General features: G+C 54.6%; 1 protein-coding gene across 4 annotated transcripts in view; it reads left to right on the top strand.

Annotated features, from left to right (window-relative positions):
• The first annotated feature begins 969 nt into the window (after positions 1-969).
• FLT4 (fms related receptor tyrosine kinase 4) overlaps positions 970-25,617 on the top strand; it is a 57,735-nt gene continuing 33,087 nt past the window's right edge. For 2 of the 4 annotated variants that reach the window (XM_071443352.1, XM_071443351.1), the window contains exons 1-2: positions 971-1,309; positions 22,748-22,844. In XM_071443352.1, coding sequence (XP_071299453.1) covers positions 1,252-1,309; positions 22,748-22,844 — 155 coding nt within the window. In that variant the 5' untranslated portion in view covers positions 971-1,251. Of the gene's footprint in view, positions 1,310-22,747; positions 22,845-25,617 lie in introns of all 4 variants that reach the window. The other 2 variants (XM_071443353.1, XM_071443350.1) reach the window with 2 other exon arrangements.

The following is a 25,617-nucleotide window of genomic DNA, read 5'->3' as shown; positions in this document are numbered from 1 at the left end:
GAGCCGACTGTGCCCCCGCGCTCCCAGGGCTCTTCCACCGCCTTCATCTGTGCCGCATTCGCAGCCAGTTCGCTCCGAGCCAGCGCCGCTGTCGCTGGCGGTGGCAGCGCTGTGGGGGCAGCGCCGCTGGCACCGCTGGGGCGGCACCGCTCGTCTGCCAGCGCCAGGGGCGTGGGGGGTTCGGTGTGTACCCCCAGAGAACCGTGTGGGTTCGGTGTGTACCCCCAGAGAACGGTGCGGGTTCGGTGTGTACCCCCAGAGCCACGGGTGGGTGCGGGTTCGGTGTGTACCCCCAGAGAACCGTGCGGGTTCGGTGTGTACCCCCAGAGAACCGTGCGGGTTCGGTCTGTACCCCCAGGCGGGTGCCGCGGGTGCCGAGGGACAGCGTGGCTGCTCCACGCTGCTGGCACTGCACACGCATGGACGGCGTGAGTGGGGGACCCTGCTGCACCCCCGCTGAACAAGGGTGCCAGTGTGAGCACACCCAAGTGCCTGCGTGTCTGTGTGCCCCAGGGAGTGCCGGAGGAGGGAGGTTCAAGGGAGGTGTGCGGGACTGTGTGCCTGGGTGTGAGCGTACAGGTGCGAGGTGTGGAGCTGAGGGGGTGCACAGGCATGAAGGGGTGTGTGCAGGCAGGTGCGAGATGCGTTCCATCGCATGAGGTGCGTGTGTGCTGCTGTTGAGAGCGTGTTTGTGTGCATTCCCTCTGCTCCGAGAGGCCGGGGTGTGCACCCAGGCACAGACAACAACAAGCGATGTGCGGGCATTCTCACACAAGTGCAGGGGTGCATAGAGGTGTGAAAATACACGCAGGTGTGGGGATGTCTATGTGCCCATTGGTCAGGGATGATGCAGAGCCACGCACACGGGTGGGGAACACACTTGCCCCCCTGATGCAGGGGATGCAGACCCACACACGCAGGTGGAGACACCCAGGTGCGAAGGGATGCGCGCAGCCCCGCTGGTGCGGGGAGCGCGGATTGCCCGTCGGTGCCCGGAGCCGCAGGTGCGCTCCCCCCAGCCCCCTCTGCCTCCCCGCCCGCCCCTCCCCGTCCCGCCCCGCCCGCCCGGCGCCCCGAGGCTCAGCGGAGGGCGGCGGGCGGCCCGGGCGGGCGGAGGAAAAGGAAGCGGCCCCGGTGCTCCCCGCCCGCCGCCGCCGCGCGTCGCCGCAGCTGGGGCGCGGCGGGAGCAGAGCTCGGGCGCGGGGCGCTCGCACCGCTCCGCATCGCACGGACCTGCCGGCAGCCCCGGAGATGAGGAGAGTTTGCACGCTGCCCCTCTGGCTCTGGCTCGGCATTGTCTCGGAGGCAGGTGAGCTGCCGGGGCTGAGGGCTGCCCTGCCCGCTCTGATGCCCGCTCCGCACCTGCGGGCGCGCTGGGCACGGGGCTGCTCCGGCGGGACGGGACGGGACTCGGCGCCTCGGCCCGCGTGTCCCCCAGACCCCGCAGGGACCCGCTCTGCCCGCCGCGGCGTCCCTCGCCCAGGACGGGGATGTGCCGTGCCTGGCGCTGCCCGTCCCGGGCTCCCCCATCCCCGGCGGGGACCGGCGCTCCCGGTCCCGGCGACCCCAATCCCCGACGGGGCCCGGCTCAGTCCGCCCCGGGGTGCCCAGTCTCCCACCGGCGCTGCCCGCCCCATCCCCAGCCGGGACGCGCCGCGGTGCCCGCCCGGGTGTCCCCGACGGCGGTGACAGCGTACCCGCAGCGACAGGACGGGACGGGGGGACCCTGCCGCGGTCCCTGGGGTGCGCGGCCGCGGGGAGCCCACGGCGGGCTCGTGCCGCGGATGCGTCGCTGCAAGCGGGGGAAACCCCACGGGACCCTCGCGGGAGGGATGCCGCTGCGCGGGGACGCGCCCGCCTGGAGGGCAGGCTGGAGGCCAGTCCCGGCTCTGTTTATTTATTGTTTCACGCACAGAGTCATTAATTTGTGTGTGCCGGGGAGGAAGGCGCGAGGAGGCGGGGGTCCGTGCAAGGCTGTCCAGCCTGCCTGTCCCTGCTCTGGTCCGCCTCGGAAGTTACCCGAGGCAGATCCCAGTAAAATGCTTTCCCTTCCCATTGCACTTCTGTGGCAAAAGGCTGTTGGGCAGGGAGTGTAGAACCACGGCAGAGATGGGGCTGCAATGCCCTTCTAGCAAGCAGAGCCCGTGAGATAGGGCAGAGCTGGGTGGGCACTGCCAGGGCAGTGGGGACTGGACACCCCACCAGATACCCCCAGAGGAGCTCTTTCTTGCACAAGTAAAGCATTTATAACCCAGATCAGAGCAAGACTGAAAGAAAGTTAGTAATGGTGGAAGCTTGCAATGTGGGGATGAATTTTGGGAGCATAAGTAGAATTTTCTGTAGCATCAGCTCGGTGACTCGCTATCACCAGTGGCATTTGCTGCTCTCGTTGAAGTGAGCTCACAGGAGAGCTGCAGGTGTGGCATGAATAGCATCACCAGCACTGTCACTGTCAACCTGCTCTGCCCAAAATGCTGCTGACGGCTCTGGTGTCATGGGGCCAAAGGACACAACGGGTGGCCGGAGCTCAGGGGATGCTCACGGAGGCTGGGCAGAAAGGAACCTGCTGCTGGTGGCATTGCAGCAGGAGCAGCTGCTCTAAGCTCTCTTGTTAGCAATTTGTAAAGCATAGTGTAGCTGCTCCTGGGTTCTTTCATCTCCTGGAGGTGCAGGAGCAGCGCCTGGGAGGCTCTGGCCAGCACAGCTGTGTGGCCTCGTCGGCACAGGGCTGAGCAGAGCTTTGAAGCTCTCGGTGCTGCCTGATTAGTGGAGCGATGAAGGGCGATGTGGAGCTCAACTGGGGGATGGTACCATGGGGATTTGCTTCCCCTCCTTCCATCCTATCAATGAGGACAATTTGTCAGTGTGTAAAGGACCCACAAATTTCTCATTAATCATAATCCCAATGGGCTGCAAATATTTGCTACCCTTGGAAGCAGGGATGTGTGTGTGAGACTGTTCCACCTGTGAAGGATGAAATAATCATCTCAGGATCATGAAAGGTCTGTTCTGGCACCACTGTTCTGGTGCCTGTTTAAATGGGCCAGCATTAGAGACTGCTGTGTGTAAGAGCACAAAGCTCTTACACATTGCAGTTCCATGGTGCTCCCAGGATGGAGTGGAGCTGGGGAGCTGCCCTGTGCAGGCAGTGAGATGAGGGGAACAGGCAGAAGTTCAGCCCCAGCATTCTAGATCATCTTGGCCTCTCAGGGTAACCCTTGGTGAATGGTGAGGAGACCATGTGCTCCCTGAGTCACCATCTTCTGGACACAGAGCAGCTCTGAGCCCCCCACAGCCAAACAATCCCACTGGGGACACTGGCTGGTGCTTCCAAGGGCATATGGCCGTGGTGTGAGGGAAGGGCCCGTGCTTGTGTAGGACCTGAGCCGATTGCCTGGGCTGCTGCTGCCTGCTCCCCTCCCGGATCACACCGAGTCCCAGCCGGGTGCTCGGACAGCCCCCGCTGGCCGTGCCAGCAGCAACAGTTGCCTGTGCAGCTGGGATTTGAAGCAGTTGCTTTATTGCAAGTAATAAACATGGGCCATTTCAGCAACACCCTTTCATTCAACAGCCCTGACTGCACAGCAACCCCACCAGGCTCAGCCACAGCGATGAGCCAGGGCCTCCAAGGGGAGTGAGTGTGTGCAGGGATGCAACCTGTGATCCCTGGGGGCTGCCAGGGAGGGGACAGCCACAGCTCCTGTGCCCTGCTGTCTGCTTAAGGATGATTTCACACGAGTGAGCTGCAACTGCTGCCCTGGGATTTGGCTTGGGCACGTGAGGCCGCGGCTCAGTGCCTGCACAAACACCCGCCAGGGCGTCACTGAGCTCACACTGACGTCTGGTCGGAGTCAGGGACACTCCTCCAGCAGCACAATGTCCCCAGCCAGTGCAGGCAGGGTGGCCGGGGTTTCCTCCAGTGTATCCCATTCCATTCTGCTGCCATGGGCTGCTCCATGCAGGATCGCTGTCCCCAGGGTTTCTCTTGGCCCTGCGTTGCTGCGGTGTTTTCCGGGGCAGGCGTGGGAAGGGCAGGTGCTCCCAGCCAGCCAGGAGGGAACAGGCTGTTCCCAGCATCCCGAGGCAGTTCCTGGAGAAAGAAGGGGAGAGCGGGATCCCACGGGAACGGCAGCAGGAGGGAGGGGACCGCAGCCAGGGAGCAGTTTCTCCAAAACCGTAGGGGACATCCACCATGCTCAGGAGGTTGCCTTACAGAGCAGGAGAGGGCTCTTGGTGGGTCCCCAGGTCTGTCCAGCTCTCAGCAGCTTTGGGGAGCAGGGTGAGCCCTGGGGATAGCATCTATCTCCCCCACCTTTTTCTCAGCCACTCCAGCTGGCACAGCAGAGGTGACTTTGCCATTCAGCCTGCTGGACTGAAACAGCCCCAAAAGGATGGGTGCAAGGCAGGGGACTCCTCACTCCCAGTTTGGGGGGGCTATGCATTTAAACCAGGTGAGGGGGGAAAGCTGCAACACACTGGGTGTGATGGGGAGGTCCTGCAGGTGCAGGGAGAAGCAGAAAACCCTGTGATGGCCAGAGCCCACAGGCTCCACTGCCCAGGGAAGGTGGGGAGCCAGCAGTGCTGGTTGTTTCCGTGTGAGGAATGACTAAATCTGCAGGGCTCTTCCGCTGGGATAGACAGGCTGGGGCATAGTGCCTGAGGGCTGCAAAATCACAGCTCACCTGGAGAAGGCAGCTCCTAGTGGATTCCTGTGTTGGGAGCATGGTGGGAGGCTGGTGGCTCCACTCTGTCGAGCAGCAGTGGAGCTCACCTTCACAGGGCCTTGTGGGTGTGAGATGTTTGCCTGAGTCCATGGGCCGTTGTGCATGGAAAAATATGGGTTTGCAATGGGTTTGCAAGGAGAAAATCCATGGTTCAAGCTGAAAGCCCCCCTTTCCCACTTTGGACTGTGAGCCAGAGGTGCCCAGTGCTGTGTTTTGCCTTGACCTGGCCCAGGTTCTCCTGCAGCTTCTGCAAATCTCCAGCTGGGTGAGAGGCAGCAGCCAGGTACATGTCCCACTCCTGCTGTGTGCTGTGGGGGGATCACGACCTCCTGGTGCATGCCACGGTTTTCCGGGGAGACCAGAGCTGAGCCTTGCCCTGGGCCAGAGCTTTTGTCCTTCATTAGGAAAAGAAATACTGCTGCAGCTGCACTGGCATCTAGTGACTGGTTAAATGAATTCCAGGGGTTTTATTGCCTCTGGCTATCCCAGACCTTTGTTTCTCGTTTCATGTTGTTAAAAGAGGGGGTTAGCCAGGTCCCAGGGGGGCTTTTTCTCTTTGGCCAGAATAGTTCTGATGTTTTCGGCACAGCATTATTGCCCATCTGCGGTGCCTCATTGTTAAGGCAGAATAGTGGAAGCGGAGGTGGCCTGTGGTCAAGTCGGCGAGGAGGCACAAGCCCCGAGCCCAGCGTGGCCGCTCCTTTTGTCCAGCAAATCGCTCCATCTCTAGGTGCAAGTTCAGCAGAAGGAGGGTGAAAAACCTGGCCCTGCAGCAGCCGGTGCTGAAACTCCCACTAAGTTTTATAAGCTGAGGATATTAAGTGGGGAGTCTTGGAGTCTCTCCTGGAATCGTTTCCCTGCTGAGGTAGCAGAAACAGGTCTCAGCCAGTGACTTGTATTTCACCTTACAAGTTCTCCCACGAGTGAATTGTTTTTCTTGCTGTGTTTCTGCCCCCTCCTTCCAGGGCGAGGATTCCTCACGTGGCCTCTGCGGCCAAACCTGGAGGTGCCGTGGGATGGACGTCATGTGCTAATGAGGGAGGATCGGTTTAGGGGGTCAGAAAAGGCTCTTTCTGGTCAAACAGGGAGGACATAGTGATGGGGGAAGGCAGATTTAAGTGCTATGGTCTCCTGTATCTGAGCACATAATAACAAGGCAGATGCTGCTACCCTGCTCGGGTTCTATGCAGTGAAAGACAGCAAAGACCTCAGAGCTGTTCAGAGGAAAGACCAGGAGACAAGTGGATTTCAGACTGTCCTGGTCCCTGTTACTGATGGGCACAGCCCTGGAATGAGCAGAGAGAAAAATGAGATAAAATTTTACCTGTCTGCTGGTTATGACTCCTGGCAGAGCCTGGAAAACCCCAGTTCTGTTTCAGAGGAATTGGTGAAAGAATAAGCTTGACTCTTCTCCTGCTGTAGGTGCACACAAAGAGGGAAGCGATGGAGCAGCTCACTGACGTTTTTGGGACCCGTTGTCTCTGTGTGAGGTGCAGCTGCCCACCCATGTGCAGGTGTGGAAGGGTTAAGCCTTCTCCTGGCTGTGGCTTCAGTTGGCTGGGAAAATGCCAGCCAGTGCACTGAGTGTGCCCGCCGTGGTCTGCAGTGCCAGCGACAGTGACACAGCACCCAGGCTCCATCCCACCACAGCCACACCGCCCTGCCTGGTGAGACCACCTGCTCAGCAGGCTCTGGGGGCCAAGGTGTCCCCCAGGGAAGGGTTAAGCAAAGAGGAGCAGTGCCAATGCCAGGCTGGGTGTCCAGGTTCTCCCTTGGCGGAGGTCAGTGGTGGTTCATGGGAAAGGAAAAATTGGCAGCTGGGCCGGATGTCCCTGCATTTCCCCTCTTCCTGCAGCCGCCTGAACGATGTTCCTTATTTAGCTTTCCTGACGGACAGGAGGAATCTGATGGCGGAAACTGTCACTGCCTGATAACAGTTCAGGGACCCCTTTATGATGGGCGGCACGGCAGGGAACAGGGCAGCACTGCCCTGGCTGGGAGGGGACAGCCAGGGCTGCCCTTTGCTCCGGGTTCTTGGGGACGGCCAGGCAGGGCGGGAAGGGCACTCACAGCCTTTCCCTTTATGCTGCTCTGTGTACAAACCTTCTCAGGGCTACTAAAAAGACTCTCAAGACCAAGAAGTGATGGTGTGTGTCTCTATATCTGTAATATTGGCTATTTTTCCTTCTTTTTGGTGAGGCATCTGAGCTGGTGGAAAGGGCCATGGATGGGCAGAGAGGAGGCATGGAGCAAAGCCACCCTGCCAAGGTCTGAAGTCGGGTACTTTGTACTCACTGGGAATGAGGATGTGAAGGGCAGACAGGGCTGGGATGCTCCAGCAGGAGCTGGGAGTGATTACCAGTGCCACAAGATGAGCACACACATCAGTACTGGGAGCAGACCCCATAAGGAGTGTGCTGCAGAAGCAGATGAACACAGCAAAGGAGATGTTCCTCCATGTTTGTCCCCAGCTTTTTCTCCATGAAAGATGGCATCTTCTTAGTGTCTGAGCCATTCTCTCGTATGTGCCCATGATGACCAGCCTCAAAACCACAAAAGTCCTGAAACACATCTTGTGTGTCAATATATCCATTGATTTTTGCCTTGCATCTGTGGGGCCACCAGGCTGCTGCCATACCAGTAACAGCATTGTTTCCATGGCAATTAATGTACTTTAAAAGGGCAGAATGTACAGCAAGACTATTTACTCAAAAGCAAGCCCTAAGCACAGCAGCCCTTCCCACTGGCCAGGGCATTGTGCTCTCAGTCTGTGGAATGCCCAGGTTGGCATTGCTGTGTTCTGCATTGGGATGCAGGACATGGTGAGCTGGTTCAGCCAAGGCTGGATGGCACAGGGCTCCCACAGACCTGTCCAAAGGCTGTGCCACAGCCTTGCACCTTGAGACCACCATTCCTCTGCTGCTCAGAGTTCTGTGTTCCCAACCTTGGGTGGTTAGAGCTGCACACTCCAAAGTGAGCCTCTGTTTCAGTCTTAGCTGGGGAATGCTAAAAATCTCACTGCAAGATGCAAAACCTCAGCAGGAACTCACAGGGGTTGTGTCAGTTCTCTCTGAGCCATCTGCTGTCTGACCAGGTCACCCACATGGACATCCATGAGTTCAAGACTGAGGTTTGGATCATCGAGCCATGGTGGTACCTCAGCACCAAATGCTTCTCACTTCAGCTGAGTTCAAATCCCTTTTGTAGCTGCTTTTTGCCACTAAGCAGCACAGGCAGGGAGACTGGTGCAAAGGGAATTGCTGTATCTGACCATGTGTGCCCCTGTGCTACTCTGTCAGTGTCACAGATGTGTGCAAGGCTGGTGGACGTGGCAAGGAAGCAGGAGCTCCTGCTCCAAACCCCAGTGCACGTTTCAGATGGTCATGCTGAGGATGAGGTACCCTTGGGAATGACAGGGATTTGCATCCTCATGGCTGTTTCCAGGCAGAAAAAGCAGCAAAACTCATTTTGCAAGTTATTTGTTTAAAGTTATATGTTTCTTATGGTGTCACTTTCTAGCATGTGTCATTGCAGTGAGATGAGTTAACTTCCTGCTGCACTTTCCTGGGCAGGAGTCATCTCACCCATTCCCTCACATAAAAGTTTGGTGCAGAGCCCAAGGCATTTGCTCTATGCTCAGCAGGGGGAAGAAAGGCTTTTTTGGAGATGCTCCAGCCTGTCCTCAAGGGGGTATTGAAGGAATTGGGGAGGTGATGGCAGAGCCAGCTCCTACCCTGCACCGTGTCTGCCTGCATCCATGGTCCCAAGATTGGCTCTGTGCCTCAGCCAGGTTGTATTTAACCCCACAATTTCTCCCTCTTCCTCACTGGCCAACCCAACTCCCTCCACCTCAGCAGCTCACAGCTGCATGAGGGGACTGGCATGGTCTGGCTGAGGGTAAAATGAAAGAACAACATCAAAACAACTGACAGCCCCAGCCTCTGGAGACAAGGCCAGGAGGAGACTGGGAGGCAGTGGGATCATGTGGAGTGAGCAGTAGACAAAGGAAGGAAGTTTTTATTACTGGGCCAAATCCTGAACTCCTTCAGTTGTATTTAGGCCAATATCTCAGTGACTTCAGTGGAGTTTGGTCTGAGTAAAGAGAGAAGGAAGAGCTTTAGAATCTGGCCCCTGAATTATTGTGTCACGTGGGAAGTTTATAAAGAATTTGCAAGCTCACGGTGGCTTTGCTGAGCAGCCAGAGGTAGGCAGTGAGCAGTGCCCCTGGCAGCTTCCCCTGGTCACTGTCCCCTTCTTCTCTGGGTCCTTCCCCATCCTGCAGCAGGTTCTCCATGCCAGCTGCTGGCAGGGCAAGTCGAGGCTTGGCAAACCTTGCAGGGCACAGTGAGGTGCCCCGAGCTGGGCAGTGGCTCCACAGCTTTATGAAGGTCTGTCTGCACCTTCACAAGACTCACAAGTCCCATGGAGGGTTTTGGAGTCATCATCCTTCTCAGTTACAGAGGCACTTGAGCTCTCCATGTAGCAGGGAAATCTGTAAAAGGTTTACTGGTTTTATTTATTCCACAAAAAAGCACAGGGCCATGTAGCAGAACCTGGAAATTCCTCCACAAATTCCTCAAATTGTTTGGGGGCACCATGTATGTGTCTGCACAGACACACGTGTGTGCTGACAGTGAGGTTTGGCTCCAGGCTTAGCTCCCCATCTGTAACTTGTTTTCCCCATTTCTGAAGTACTCATGTCCACTGAGATGGATGTTAGATGTAGTGACCTAAAAAAATAAATACTGACATAAGTGTGGGTCAAGCCAGTAGTTTCCATGAATGACAGTAAATCTTGACATTTACTGAGGCAAGAAAGCTGGGCACAAACAGTGGATTATACTCAGATTTGGAAACTGCCAGCTCAGAGTGATGGCAGCAAGCGAAATGGCACCCAGCAGAGGTGACGGCATCCAGCACCCACAGAAATCCATCACCCACACCCTGCCTGGTCCCAGCCCCAGCAGAGTCCCCAGAGGGGCATAACTGGGTCTGGAGTGGCCATCAATCCCCTCCCACACTGCAGCCCTGGCCCTCCCTCGGGAAGCAAAGGGCAGAGGTTTAACAGCATGTCTGAGAGTGCGGCTGCCAGCTGCACAGTGGGATGCTCCCACAGGAGGGGCACACATCCACACCAAGGAGATCACTCACCCCTGGGCAAGCAGTGCATGGTCCTTGTGTGGGATGAAGCACAGGGGAAGAAACTGCCTCCAAAAGAAGTTACCTGGCCATGCCTTGTGAAGCAATTTAGTTAAGAGTGTGCATCTGGGCCTGGTGCCTCCTCACGGGGTTTGTTGGCTGTTGCCAAACTGTCAGACTTGGCAGATGCTGGGCTGTAAGTGCTGGCTCTGGCAGTACTGCTGATGCTGGGATGGGATCAGGGCATATCCTGGTCTTTCATCTCCTCTCTGTGCCATGACATCCCAGAGTGCAAGGGAAGGGCAGCTGCAGCACATCCCGCAGTGCCCTGTTCTGGGCAGGCAGGCTCAGACCCAGGATGTGTCCCCTTGGGTGACAGTGTTGAAGCTGGATTCTCCTGACCATGTTTGCTTACTCCTGTGCTACAAGGACTGACAGGGGCACCACTGTTAGTGCTGCACTGGGTGTAGCATGGTGTCCACAGTTTAAACATGGGGATGGAATTTGATGTTCCTCAAAGCCCCTGTATTGTAGGGAAGCAGGAACCTATCTAATTACATCAGTCACACCAGGATTGTGTCCAGCCCAAGATGAAATCCCTGCTGCCAAGGTGCCTGTGCTGCCCAATCATGCCCTCCACAACATCCAGCATTTCACAATATTTATGGCTGTTCCTCACCCTTGGCTGCTTAGACAAATAAAGCTTGATGCAGCCTGAGGCTGTTAATCCCTGGCTCTCCAGCCTCCCAGCAATAACAAGGAGTGGGTGGCATTTGAAAGAATGCTCTGGGGGAGAGGGGGAGTGCTGGGATCTATTTTTTATATGGAGGGGGAAATCCAAGCCTGCCTTCGTTGAAGATAAGCGATGTGGCTGGGCTGAGCTCTGGCTCAGAGGTTTTAGTGGTGATAGAAGGCAGGAGACTTTGCACAGTGTTGGCCCCACCGTAACCTCTGCCAAAAGAAAAACACTTCTTAATACAATAGTGATTAAAAAAAAAAAAAAAGAAAAATAAACAGGACCCCACATGAACTTAGGAAACCTGTTCTGGTGTAAAGAGAGATGTGTATGATGAAATAAACCTGAGTGGCACTTGGAAGGACTCTGGCCTCCAGATACACATTCCTGGGAGTGGGGAAGGGCCAGTGTCTGCCCTGGCCCCTTTGGTCCAGTATGGTGCCAAAACATCCCTACTCCCAAACAGCTTCTCCTGCATTTGTGACCAAGCCAATGTGTCTTTCCTTCATCCACACCTTGAATTCCCAGGGGGCTGGAGAGGCCATCACCAGCCTCACCCCACGGCTCTGAGCATCAAGTACCTCATGGTGACCAAAGAGGGAGAGCCGAGGAAGTGGCGTGTTGTTTCCTTAGCACCATTTCCCTGTTGGTGCTGGTGCTCCTTGGCTGGAAGTCATTAGCATGTGTAAACGCTTCCTCCCCAGCGCGTCCGCTTGCGTGCTCTTCCCACTGCGCTGCGTGGCAAGGGAAGCACCTTGGAGCAGGAAAACAACAGTCAGCCTCTGCCACTAACAGAGAGTAACTGCATGTTTATGCAACTTGGTCACCCTGGGTGTAAGCTATTTTTAAAAAGCAGAAGAAGGAGGTTTAGCTCATTGGCCTTCAAAGAGCGCCAGAGTCCTCTAGTGCCATTTAGGCTGGGCCTTTCATTGCAGGAATTGTGCTGTGATATACAAAGTGTGACATTTCCAACTCAGCCTTTCTTGGAAGGGAATTAAGTTCGTTTCATAGCTGCACAAGGGGTGTTATGTGGAGGTGGAGAGAGAAATCTGTGCAGATGTTAAACAGCCAGCTAATCTCAAGTGACGCGAATGCCCCAATACACTTTGGCTCTCGGAGATGATGATTATCATCTCCTGCTGCAGCGGGTCCTGGCTTGTGGTCACAGCTCTGTGCCAAGAGAAACTGAGAGCGTGTGCATCTGTGACTTGCCATCAACGCCCTGGACAGCCCCACAGGGCCAGGCTTTCTTCCACTGCCCTGAGTCTCTGCATCTTCAAGTCTCTTTGCCCAGCAGGGAGCAGATGGGATCACTGACCCAGGGCTGAGGTGCAGCCCAGCAAAGTCCTGTGTGGGGGGAGAGCTTTGCTGTGCTCTGTAGAGCCCATCCCTCCCAGGGATTTTGCAGAGAACAGAGTAAGATTTCATTAACCACATCAGGGAAAGCTCTGGGTTTGGGCAGCTCTGACTGCTTTTAGGAATGGCAGAGAGCCAAGTTGAGCTGTGCAGTGGAGGGTTGAAATTTCTTATCTCCAACGTGCTGTAGGTGCATTTACCCCAGGGATCCCACCTCCCGTCCTGCTCGCACCGAGGGCTCTTAGATCTGCAGCGAGCGCTCAGAACTCCTCCGTCAGCGCTCACTGCTTGTGTCTGACCTCGTACCTGAGCCTTCCTTCCTCTGCCGCTACCTCTGATGACTAATTCTGCTTTGAAGAGTGTGTGCTGTGATCTTCCTGGCCCTCCTTGTGCCCACCCCACCCAGGGTCGTGCCGATGCTCATGTGTGCATGTGCAGGTGTGCACAGAGAGGCTGTGCAGGGAGGAGGGCTCGTGCTCCCCAGGCAGCAGCTTTCTCTATGCTCCTGATCACTCTTCCCTTTGCTTTATTATTATTATTTTTAGATTATACTCAGCGCTTGAAGCCCCCTCTTTGACAATCAGGAAGTTTAAATTCCTCCTGCATTTTGCCTGTGCTTCCTACTTTCTACGCCCATCCTCATCTAACAGAGCTTTTTCACGTTGCATTGACTCTGGGCTAAATTAATTTTCTTTGTTCCTTGTGTACCTTTAATTAGAAGGAATAAGGATTCTTCCTTTCTTGCACCAGTAAACATTTTTCCAAGCCAGAGCAGCCCAGTTTCTGCTGCCCTACGCTCAATGGCTCAGGCAGGGATGGAGATACATGGAAGCTGTATGACAGCCTTCCAGGGAGCCTAGAGCAGATGGGGAGTTGAATGCAGGTTTTCCAAGGCCAAGATAATAATCTAATTGCAAAACTATTTTTTCCCCACTTACCCTGTTTATCAATCAGCTTCTCTTGCACCTCACAGCTGCAGATCAGCTTGAGGGTGGGTTGTGCTGCAGAGGACAGGCACTGCCAGCTTCAGGGTAGCTATTTGGTTTGAGGGCTCTGAGTTGATTTCAGTTCACAGCTAAGTAGCAAACATCTGGATGCAGACTCCAGGGACATGAAGATGGAGGAGCAGGTCTTTTCCACTTGGTACATTTTCTCCTAGCACAGCTGCAGGGCTTGCAGACCCCTGAAAAAGCCCAGCACAGTCAGTCTGGCACAGCAGGCTGGGCAGGAGGCAGGCAGGGCACCCCAGGCTTTGCTCACATGGGGGAAACCTGCCCTGGGTGGCACACAGGGTTTTTTCAGTGTCCCGCTCAGTCTGTCCATAAGCCAAAGTCTTGGGAAGAGTTAAACTTCAAAGGCCAGCAATTAAGCCCACACACATCAAGGAAAAAGCAAACCTGTGACTTGTTTTTTTCTTTCCAAATGCTACTGCCCTTTTCTCTCCATGCTCAGTGCCGACCCTCAGGCTCTGTCTGACTTCCCAGTCAGCTGCCTCTGCCTCCCCATCTCCTAGTGAGAGTTGGATGCTGAGGCCTCACATGGCTTGAACTCCATCTTCCCCCAACAGTTTGCTTCAGCAGGAGTTTGCTTCAGCAGGAGTTCACCTAAGCTTCTGGAAATGGCTCATGATGGAGCTGTCTCTAAAGGTCTCTAAAGGTCTCTCTTCTCTGCTTCTCAGGCTTTTCCCTTCCTCTGTGTTCATGCAGCAATGTCCAGGTGCTGTGGGTAGAAGCCTCTGCCCAGGGCAGAAACTGGTCTTGGCTTTGCCTGGACTGCCAGCAGCCCCAGCATGGGCAGCTGGAGCTCTGGGAAAGGGGATGTTGCCCTGGCATGGACAGGAAGATCCTGGATGTACCCATTCTATTGTGGCAGTGGGTTGTTTAGAGACTCCTGGACCTGGACATGTCACCTGGATCATGGTATGTAAGAGCTGGTAGTGACTTGTCTTCTGGGAGCTTATCTCTCTTTGGGAATGTCTCTGTGGATATCCCACAGTGGAACAATCTACAATTTAGCTGAGTTGCATGAAGAGGTACTTGGTCATCTGCCTCGTAACCCTACAGGTACAGTGTAAGAAGCAGTGGATTGTCATTTCATCCCATCATTTCCCTTTAGTCACTGATGGGCTGCCATTCCTTCTCAATGGCCAAAGATGTGTCCTTAGGGTTCCATGGGTTTGTACCCAGCTGCCAGAGGTATCTCAGCCCAGAAAAGCCCCTGGGGTTGCACCTGAATAGTCACAGGGTAGAATGAACCTCTGAATCCTGCAATGGTCAGGCAACCCCTGAGCAATCCCAAAGAGATGAACTGGAGGGAGCAGCAGTAGAAGCCTTTCCCAAGACACTTGCCCAGAGACTCCAGACCCCCAGGCCCCCCAGGGGATGTCTTTAGCCCATCCTGGCCATGCTTTTGTGCTGGCAATACCTTATGCCAAGCAGTGGACTTGGACCAACACTCATTTCACACAAGCTATGGACCATCCTTTGCATCCCTTCAAGTCAGAGATGTAATGAACAGTGTTAATTGCTGATATCAGTCCCCTAAAGCCATCTGATCCCTCTGCTCCTTCTACACCACGTTAATCACACCCTGCTGGGGCAGAGAATGTGAGCAGGGCGAGATTTTGAAAGAAGTAAATTAAAACAGGAAGAGAAGCAACCTGACAGTCCTTAAGATGTGGGAGGATAATTTTAATTGAGTTTTGCAAGGGTTTAGCCGTGCAGTTAATAGGGGCCACTGGAAGAGGGCTGGTTATGTATGCAAAGCAGAACAGCTCACCCAGCGCTCCTGCAGAGCCACGGCGGTGGCAGAGTGGGAGCTGCTACAGGCTTTTGGGTAGGTCTGAGGATTTCTGCCCCTTAGGGAGTGAATCCTGTGGACAGAATAGGTCCCGTTCCTGTCTGAAGGCGCTGGGCTCCCCCTCCCCTCCCTGTGCATCCCGCTGAGCCGGAGCTGCCCTCTGAAATGTCAGGGAGAGGAAGCAATCCTCGGCTTGTTAGTTTCTACAAGGAAATAAAACACACAGATGGCTCGAGCATCCTCTATCTCAAAGGCAGGAAAAGGATTCTCCGGGCAGGAGCAGGCAGCCAACAAACGCGGAGCGATCCAGGGCATGGAGGACCAAACAAAGCAGCGTCTGGCCAGCCCTGGCCCGCAGCAGAAAGGGTGGGCCGGCGGCTACCGAGGGGAAACCAGCCCTCTGATGTGCCGGAGCATCCCTCGCTGCAGCGAGGGCAGCAAACAGGCGCTCCCCTGGGGCCCGGGGAGGCTGCTGACAGCAGAGATCCTGGAGGAGGTCTGCAGGGTGGCCCCGGCTGACCCGCTGCCCCCGGCCGGACATGTGGCTACCTGACACGGGCTAACTTTGGCTCAGGACGGAGCCTCTCGGGGAGGATGGAGCAGGGAGCGAGCGCGGGGGGGCGCGGGCAGGGAGAGGAAAGACGGCAGGAGACAGAAATGCAAACATGGCCTGACAGCCGTGGGGCAGGGGGAGGGGAGGAGGAAAAAGCAGGGTAAACCTGGCAGGATGGAGCAGGAAACCGGGCTGGAGCGAGCAGGGCGATGGTGAGATAGTGCTTCCTGCCCAGGGAGAGCGGCAGACAGATAAACGCTCCCAGACCGGCGCTCGCTGACCCCGCTTTGGGATGCCGTGGGATGACGTGTGGCAGGACCCTGGGGCACAGCAGAGTCCAAAACCAGGTGAGAGCATGGTCAGGCACTGGGTGTAGCCGTGCTCTGCTGCCCAGGGCAGCTGGCTCGGAAATACTCTGATATAAATCCCTGCCTGGAGGCACCAAGGGACCAGGGATACACGGGTAACTGCTCCTCAGGACAGCCCATCTCTCCTGAAAGTGGTTTCTGCTTTTGAACTGCTCTGTTTCCCTTCCCTGATGGACGCCCAGCCTGAAAGATGAAATGTTGAAGGAGCTCAGGGATCATGTGCCTTTTTTTGCCTCATTACCCATCAGTGCAGGTGGTTACAAGATACCAGAAAAGAACCAATTAATTAAAGTTTATCACCCATGAGAGGCTAAAGAGACCTGTTGGGGTGCATGCACTGAGGCCAAGCAGATTTTCAGACAGAGGCTGAAATTTGGCCAGAGCCACAGGCCCTGGGTGTGCAGCTGTGGAGTGCCAGGGGCCGGGGAAGCAGGGAATGCCCACCCTCAGGGTAATGCTGCCCTGGCTGTGGCTTCTGCTGGTGTTGTGACCATGCTGCTGTCATGTAATGTGCTGTTTATTTCTCTGCCCACCTCATCCCACTCCCCACTTGCCTGCCAGGCGGGGATGCTTTGGTTGGGGTCTCCCCTGGTTGCAGGGGCTGAGCTGGAGGAGAGCCCTGTTCCTTCAGTCCCCAAATGCTTTGTCTGTTTGGACACATGTCCTTCCTCTTCACCTGGCATTGCTGCAGACACAGATGCTTAGGGTATCTCCCTAAGAAAAGCATTTCCACCAGCTCTGGTGGTCTCTGGTGGCCCCTTCCTCAGCCCTTGGGTTGGTTCCTGCTCAGGGAGCTCCCACCTCCACACACCAACTTGCCCACAGGTGTTTTAGGGCAAAGATGATGTCTCACACTTCTGGTGGTGGACAGGAAGGATCAGACACCCAATAATGATGACTACCTCTGTGTTTGTATTGACTGAGTTTCTGTGGTTATTTTTCCTTTCTGTCCCCTGAGAAAGGACACATGTCCTAATTGAAGCAACTGATCTGGTGCTTTGGGAATGTCCCCACAAACTGGTGAGGATACAAATCCACCCCACTTTGGTTTGGTGTTGTTGCAGGGCTTTGAGGTCCATGGACAAAAATGTGTAGACCAAAAGACCAATGCATTGCCATTGGCACTGCCCACCGTGAGAAAGGAAAGGTGCTGCCCAAGGCCTGAGTGAGCCCCTGGTGTGTGGGTTCAGCTGTGTGGGACTGTGATGGTGCTGTGGGATAAGAGGCGCTGGTCCTGCACTGAGAAGCACAGTCCCCCTGTTTAACCCTTCTGAGGCAGCTCTGAACTGTGGGTCAACCTGAGTTAGGGGACAGGGAACATCTTCCATGAACCCATAAAAGAAGGGGTCTGCTCTCTTTGTCCTTGTGCACGTGCATACTTTGGGGGTGATTTTCACTTTTCTATCATTATCTTTTTTCATTTGTTCATTTGCCTATTTCCATCTCTGTTTTCCTTCCATCTTCACTGTGGGCCTGGGTGGCTGTCACCCTGCCCTGGCAATCTTTGGGCACAGGCTGCTGGGCAGAATCTGCTCTATTTTGGTGTCGGTTCCCCCCATTGTTTGGGGCTCATTTTGCCTGCTGTGAGTTTGGAGAAAAGACACCTGGTGTTCCATCCCTACATCGGCTGGAGCCTGACAATTATTTCTCAGCCTCGTGTGATATCTCACCTTTCTGCAAAACAAGCCTTCCTCCCTGCTGGAGAGCACTGGGAGGAGGAAGAGGAGGAGCTGACAGCCCTACTTCAAATTTCCCCTGCTGCTCTGCCAGCTGCCTGCTCCTTGTGTGACGTGACACTCACGCTTTGCCGCTCCAACCCACAGTTGGATGCTTGCCCCGTGCACGAGAACGAGTCGCTCTATGGGGGAACTTCAGCCCTGGAGGTGGGAATTGGCCTGGCTCTGCCTCCAGCACGTGGACTTCCCACATGTCTGTGGGCAACCATAGGTCCTCCAGCACAAGGGCAGTGAGTTATATCAGCAAAGGGCAAGTGGGAATTGTAACTGGAGCGGGGGGAAAACGGCACCTGAGGTTCTGGAGTTAGTTCCCGTGGGGCACATGCAGTTTTGCCATAAAATGCTGCTAATTCACACAAGTCCAGCTTGGAAAGCAGGAGAAGAAGTCTGCAGAAAGAGCAGAGCAAAGCTTCTCCTCCTTCTGTCCCGGTGCTAGCTACTGCTGCTCTTTTGAATAGTCCCTCTTGGCCAGAGAGGTACCAGAATTTTACTGTTCAGGAGCAGAGCTTTGCTCCATAGTAACTGGCGCAAACAAAATTTTCCTTTTTAGAAAGCGTCCAAATCTTGAATTCCTGCATTGCTTTCTTGGACAGATGCTCATTGACTGGGAGTTTTTGTCTGAAAACAGCAAAGTAGAGGTGGGGCAATAGCAGGGTCAGGGGAGCTTTTTGGGGGAAAGGACACTCTTTTCTCTTCCAGCCTCTCTTTTGCCCCAGTACAGCACTGGGGTGGGCAGGCTGGGCTGGGCAAGGTGCAGGGAGACAGGCCTCACCTGGAGCAGCTCTGCTTTGTGCATGGCATCTTGCAGCTCTTGTCACAGGACCCCAGGGTGGGGTGGCAGGAGCATGAGCTGGGGCCATGTGATGGCTGTGAGCAGAGTGATGCAGCCCAGTGCCAGGGAAGGAAGTCAGAGAGAAGGACAGAGTGTGAACAAAATCCCTGTCCGGAAAGGCCCCGTTAATCAGTCAGCGGGGCCGACTCAGCAGAGAGGGAGGGAAGGGGAAGCAGAGAGGGGCTGAGGTGGTGTGCAGGGGCTTGGGGGAGGATCCGGTGCAGGGCTTCCTGTGAGTGGAAGCAGATGGAGAGCAGGAGCTGGGTTGTGCCATACTGCACCACACCATGCTGTACCCTGTCCCACACACAGCCTTTGCTCTGTTCCCAAAGCCATGGCACGCTGTGGCAGTGCTGGCTCTGGCACCGATGCTGCTCTGCGGGGATTTAGCATCTGCAGCCACAGCAAGGCAAAAACAGACCCCACGTGGGACTTTCCCACATGCCCAAGGGTGGAGAGAAGAGGTCAGGCTGTGAGATGCCCTGGGATGGATAGCACTTTCCAGGGTGAACGTGGCTTCCCCACGAGACAGGGAGAGCCCTGGAGGCAGGATGCAACTGAGAGCAGCAGTGGTGTCAGGGTGCAGAAAGAGGTAGAGGGGCCTGAAAATGAAGCAGCCATCAGAGATAAGGAGAAGGCCCTCAGTGCAGCCTGGCCCCTTTCAGAGCCATGCACTGCAAGATCAAGGCAAAGAAAACTGCTGGGAAATGTGCTTCTCTGGAAATAGACAAGGTGTGACTGGCTGTGGGATCCTGCTTCCTCTCACCGCATCCCATCAATCCCCCTCTGTTTATTTTAATATCCTGCTGCCAACTTGCTTGAAAAAAGCTGCAACCATCTTGAAAAAACAAAGCCAGAGCTGCTGCATGCCTTTTTAATTACATTAATGCTCTCCCTGTGCAAGGGCACAATTGGGTGTGCAGAAGAAAGCGGGAACTGCTTGGAGGGCTGAGGAGATAAAGCATCACAGGGGTTGGAGGTGGGGAAGGAGGGACTCAGAGGAGAGGAGACACTCCATGCTCTGGAGACATCTCCCTCGCACCCTGGGATTTGCCAGAGACACAAACCATCTGTGTGTCGGTTAGCAGAGATTTTATGGCCAAACCCAGCACCAAGTTCAGTGCTGGGGAGAGTGAAGTGCAGGAGAGAGCCATGGCAGGGCACACGCTCCCTTGGGGAGGGAAAGGGCAAGGCCAGCAATGGGGTGGATCCATCTGGCAAGCACAGAGTGATAGAGAATTTTTGCAGGGAAAGCTGATGGCTTTGAAGATGATTTTGCAGTCTGGGAATGGGTCTGTGCATCCCTTTGCCTGTCCTAAATGCCATGGGTGGCTCTGGACATCAGCATCCCAAGATGCCAGGCATCAGTGTGAGTAGTGGGTCCCCAGTGTGAGGCAGTGCAGGGAGTCCCCAAAGTTCCCAGCAATGCAGGGCCAGTGAAGAGGCTGGATGGCCAGGAGAGCTGGCCCAGCAGTGCTGCCAGCAGCAGGAGTGTCCCCAGCCCTGCGCCACGGTGCTTTCGGAGTGAGCAGTGGTTCCTTTTCCTGTTGTACTCACGGAGGGCCATGGACAGGATGCATCTGCAGGAATCCCACAGCCCCAACCTGCACAGATCGTACTTTTCCTTTCTTCCCCTCCACCCCCTGGTGTTGTTTGCTAACAGGTCACCAGGCAGCACGTGAAGGGAGGCAGGGGGTTATTTCTGCCACCATCCTGCTCCCCCCAGCCCCACACAGCATTGGCCAAGAGACTTCTGCCACCTTGGCACTTATTTCGTGGTTCAAGCAGAGGGACCATGCCAGTTTTAAGATCTACTTCAGTGCCTGCTGCAGCCAGCCCCGAGCTGGCCATGCCAGAGTTTTGGGGATTATCTTTCTGCTTGCTGCCCCAGAGCACAGACAGGATGAGAGGTTTTGCTATCCCCAGCCAGCCCTGTGCAAGCCAATATCTTCTGCGTTTTGGGCTGAGCACTGTGGGGGGGACAGGCACCCCCAGCTGCTCCCTGGGACGATGGGCAGGGGAGCTGTGGCCATCTGGAGAGCAGCGTTTGCGCTGGGATAAGTGTGTCCGGCATTAATAGGAAACGCAGCTTAGCAGACAGATTCCTTCCCCCGCCTCCTTTTTTTAATAAACCTTGTTACATTTTGAAGGGATTTTATAAAAAATGCGGTCATTTATTTTCACAGCCCCAGGGCACATTTTTTCTGTGTGACATCTGACATCCCCTCCTCAGGGGAAGAGGAGGTTTGAGGCACATGGCGGGGTGTCCTCCATGGTGGCCGAGCACCATGCAGCCCAGGGACCACAGTGACCCGTGTGTTGAGTGACAAGTGATGGCTGTGCTGCTGTTGTTGTCGAGGGAGAGGTGTCTGTGGGACAGGCCGTGGCAGCGGGACATGCACACAGGAGGTGGGCCAGGACTGCCCCTGGGCTGACGCTCCTGCGTGTGGGCAAGCGGAGGGGAGGTGGGAGATGGCGGGGGCAGGAGATGGCTGTCACCCTGCTGTTGCTATGGGGGCAGCCATGGGGACACCACCTCCGGGGGGAGATGGCTGTCACCCTGCTGTTGCCATGGGGGCAGCCATGGGGACACCACCTCCGAGCCGGCGCAGGCGGGAAGGAAGTGGAGAACAATTGGGGAGAAGGAGGCCGGCAGGCCGGGCCTGGCAGGGCTGGCGGTGCCGCTCTGCACGTCCCTCACAGCCCTGTGCCCCCAGAGCATCTCCTGGTGGCACCGTGGCTTCTCCCTCACTGCCCTGTCCCCCCAGAGCATCTCCTGGTGGCACCGTGGCTTCTCCCTCACTGCCCTGTCCCCCACAGCAGCCTCTCCTGGTGGCACCGTGGCTTCTCCCTCACCGCCCTGTCCCTCCAGAGCCTCTCCAGGTGGCACCGTGGCTTCTCCCTCACCGCCCTGTCCCTCCAGAGCCTCTCCAGGTGGCACCGTGGCTTCTCCACCAGCCTGGATCCCCATGCCACCCCTGTGGCTGAGAAGCTGTTGGCCATTTGTTGTCTCTTGGGCCAGGGTTCCCAATAGAGAAACATTCCGAGAATCATTGGATGATTAAAGTTGGAAAAGACTTCTAAGATCATCAGGTCCAGCCATTAACCCAGCACCACTGTGTTCACCACTCAGTCATGTCCCCAAGTGCCACATCCACATGTTTTTTGAACACTTCCAGGGATGGTGGCTCTACCACTACCCTGGGAAGCCTCTTCCAATGCCTGACTGCCTTTTCAGTGTAAAATTTTTTCCTAATATCCAATATTAACCCCCCCTGGTGCAACCTAAGACAATTTCCTCTCATCCTGAGGCTCTCTACCTGTAGTCCTCAGGTCACAGGAAAAGTGATACAGCTGCTTGTGAAACACGTGGAGATACCACATCCCTGAGACTCTCAAACCCTGCCAGATCTCTCTGATACCTGGGTTTGAATGTTACAAGGCAAGGAAACAGACATACACAGAACACAGTTGCAAAAAAACTCATGTTTTTGTAGAAAGTCAAGCGAGCAGCATATTTTTGCATTCTTTTCTTCCTTAGCATTTAGCACCTACCTGAGTCACAGCATCACATTCCATAACATTTTTCCCTCTCTCTATTTCTGGGTAGTTTGCTTGGTTTTGCAGTCAACAAGACTTCTTTTGAATTATCTCACATCTCCAGAAGCTGGAGTTTTAAGATAAAGATCATGAAGTAATGACAGTTGGCAACACTGTGCTGATGAAAAACAACAGTAGTCTCTGAGGGTAACCGGTACTTCGAGATGTTTTGTCCATGAGGAGCTCACTTAGGGCGCGTGTCTGGCATGCCAGAGATGCAAACACACAAAAAGTGGGACTCTCCCTGAAAAAAGCAGGAAGAAGAGCATGATAATGTTTAACTGCCTGTCCCTGAGCCTGGATAATTTCACTCCTGGAATGCCTGTCTGGTGGTACAGGGAAGGGACTGCTGCAATCCACTAAGGTTGGTCCTACTCAGGTGACTGCACCTGAGAGTGTGCCACAGGAGAAGAGCACTCCATGGATGCCTCTTTGCTCTGGAGACCATCTCATACAAACACATTTGTGGTATCTGGGCATCCCTGATTTGTCCCCCTGATTACAGAAAGCTACATGTGTATGGAAAAATCTCCTGCCAGACTCCCTCCAGTTAGCAGAGGGGATAATTTCAGAACCATAGTCCAAGCAAGGCCAGTATCATTCATCTGGTGAGGAATGGCTACAGTTGAATTCCTCAATTTCTGGTCTTCCATTCTTTTTCTGGCCCTCATCTGTGCTAGGCTGTCTATCAAAGCTCTCACTGGAGCCAGGAGGGCTGCAGGCAAATCTCTTGTGTCCCACTGAGCCAGCATTAACTACCCTGTAGGAGCAGACCCCAAGGAGATGTTGGCTTCAGGAGCCTCTGCCCCTCTCTGGGCTCATGACACCAGGATCCTGCTGCCTACAGCACTGGGCCCAGGCTTGGGCATCCCTGCATCATCCCCTGTCTCCTTTCTCTCCACAGATCTGGTGAGCAGCTATTCTATGACCCCTCCTACTCTGAGCATCACCGAGGAGGAGCACGTCATCAACGCCAAGGACACGCTGAGCATCACCTGCAGGTAGGAACCAGCAAGTGTGGCCCTGTCCACTCTTACCTGGTGAGGGTTGGAGGACCAGGCAAGGAGACCCCACAGGGACACCATGGCTGCAGTACTCCAGCAAATTAGCATGTCTGACTACAAATCTTCCACATCCCCCAAGTGTGAATTCATCTAATTAATTGAAAAAGAAGCAAAAGACATCTCAGAGGATTCAGTGATAACCTCTGCTCTAGTCTTTTGGAGAAGAAGAAAGATAAAGAAACATTTTGTGTGATTTGATAACTTTGCTATAAGCTCTTCAGGGAAACTGATCTTCCTGACTCTCCTTGTCTTTCTCTGACGTTGCTTATTGTCACCTCACTGGGGCCACTGAGATTGAAATTCTGGTTTCTAAATCTAGTGGGACATTTGGGGGACACTGAGAAATACCCATGGGAGAAGGCAAGGCTGCAGTTAGTGCTGGCTATGAGAGGCCTCCAGCTTTTTTAGGAAGAAGGCGTTTAATGCTTTATATATGTGGGTGAAAAGAAGCCCCAGCCAAGCCAGGTGAATAGCTGTGAGAGGAGCGGGAAAATCTCTGGTTGCTTTGGGCACTGTGGTTCTGAGAAGGTGGTGTGTCTGAACTGATTTATCTATGCTGGGACACTTGGCTGTGCATGTTTTCTGGACTCCTGTCTCAGAAAGCAGAAAAAAAGCTCTATAAACAAGTGGGAGAATTGCCCAAGGTCAATTTTCCTGGAGTTTCCCTTCAGCTGCTGAAAACAGATCCATGCTTGGGATCTGAATGCTGGGTCCAGTGGGGATCTAAATTCAGTGTGGGCCTCAGATGGGTGTTTCTCAGTGTTATATATAACCACAGAGAAATTACTGCAAACACTTGGCTGGCATTGTGCTCATGTCTTGTCACAAACATATTTAACTTTTCCTGGAACAGATGGCATTGCTTTTCCTTTGTGAATCAGTTCATAACCAAGGGAGAAGGACAGAGGAAAGGTTGTTGATATTAATTACTGAACTGCTTTCACTTGGTCTGGGAATCTGAGTGGTTGTGGGCTTGTTTTCATCCGGTGACTTGAGGAGCCATCATGAGTGCTGAGATGTAGGAAATGTGTGAGTTGGAGATCTGTCCATGACTGTCCTGGGGGGCTGTGGTCAGCCATAGAGCCATTGTGGGAGCATAGAGGAAGAGAAGGGAGTTTGGGGATTCCAGTGCTCTGCCATGGTACTTTTCCCCGCAGAGGGATGTGGAAACTGACACTCTCTATTAAAACCTTGGAAAAGGTGAGACTCACTGAGGATATTCTGAATGAGTTTAGAATCAGGACAGACCCCTTCTCAACAGGAGTCCAGAAGGGGACACAGAAAGCACTTTCAAGACTGTTGTCTGTAGATTGAGCCAAATTTAAAGGACATGCAGAAGTTAGAGGTGTGGTAAAAGAAAGTTTCTTCTGCAGCTGTGAAGACTGAACTGGCCAGCTGAAGAGCCCAGGACCATCTGCAAAGAGCACTAAAACCCACATACCCTCTACCCATATTGCTCTTTGGCTGTTCCTTGCCCCTGCATCCTGCTGTCCTAGATGTGCTCCCTGGGGCTGTGCAGTGTCCTTCACACCATCTGCAGATAAGTCTCAGTATCTCCTGCATGGCTCAGAGCATTCCTCTTTTCCTTCTGAGCTCTCAGTCCTGTGTTTGAGGAGAGGACTTTGACTGCAGGACACTTATTCATTTGAATGAAGAGTAAATCTTTCCTGGTCCCTGCATCTCTAATTACACCCAGCTGCTTCTCCAACCTCTTCTCTGGACCATGGCCCACCCTGGGAAGACCTGGCTTGTGTTAATGGGAGCTGAAGGGAAAAACATGCAGACCACCAAGAGAACAGGCAAAGGAGAGGATGGTGGGGCAGGGTAGGGCAGAAAAAAATACAAAATCAAATCCAGGATTCAGGGATTTCCTGCTGAGCATCGTGTTGGAGGTGACTTCAGTTTGACCCTGGTCTTCCCTTGAGAGCAATGTCCTCTGGCTGCTCTTCGAGCTGCCCTGGAGCCAGGAGTACAGGCTTGCTTGAAGCAGCACTTCAGCAGAAAGATGAGCTCAAAACCCCCGTGTGAGACTCCCTGGAGACCTTTCAAGCTTCACCCACCGAGCGTGAGAGCCATGCAGCCAACTGTGCTCTCAGGCTCCCTTGCAGCAGCCTGGATCTCAGACACCCCCAGCTCTGCTGCCCTGCTCCTGCTCAACAGCCCACCAAGCCTCACTGGTGACCAGAGCCAGGCCATGGGACAAGCAATGCCTCTGGAGCTGGGCATGCTTAACAGACACACAAAGGCACAACACACACACACACAAGGAGCCACCAGATGCTGGGGCTCTGCTTTTGCAAATGCCATCACATCCCATCCTGTTCCCTTGTCACCCAGCACAAGGCACCCTTGAGAGGCCCAGACACAGCAGAGGACCAGTGCAGGAGCATTCCCCAAAATAGAGATTGTGCCAAGGCTGGCTGAGAGCCCATGGGATGTTTTGATCCAAGCATGTGGCAGAACAGGGGGAAGGGGCTGATGCCCAAATGGACAGTGCAGCTTTTATTAGCTCTAGAAGGAAGGAAAGAATATTGTGAATCTCTGCATTCATGCCCTCAGCAGCCTGTGTGGGGGGAAAGCAGAGAGCTTGTGCTGTTCCAGCTCATGAGCATTGGAGCAAATCCCACAGGAGCCAGCTGCACAACAGCAGAAACCTCTGGAGGGATCAACTTGGTCCTCTCTGTGCCATCCCATCCCATCCCATCCCATC

The sequence above is a fragment of the Agelaius tricolor genome, unplaced genomic scaffold (genome assembly GCF_023055355.1).
Source record: "Agelaius tricolor isolate 1412-34295 unplaced genomic scaffold, bAgeTri1.0.p SCAF_18, whole genome shotgun sequence".
Classification (NCBI taxonomy): domain Eukaryota; kingdom Metazoa; phylum Chordata; class Aves; order Passeriformes; family Icteridae; genus Agelaius; species Agelaius tricolor.
Note: the sequence above shows the minus strand (reverse complement) of the source record. Positions and strands in the feature narration are given on the sequence as shown.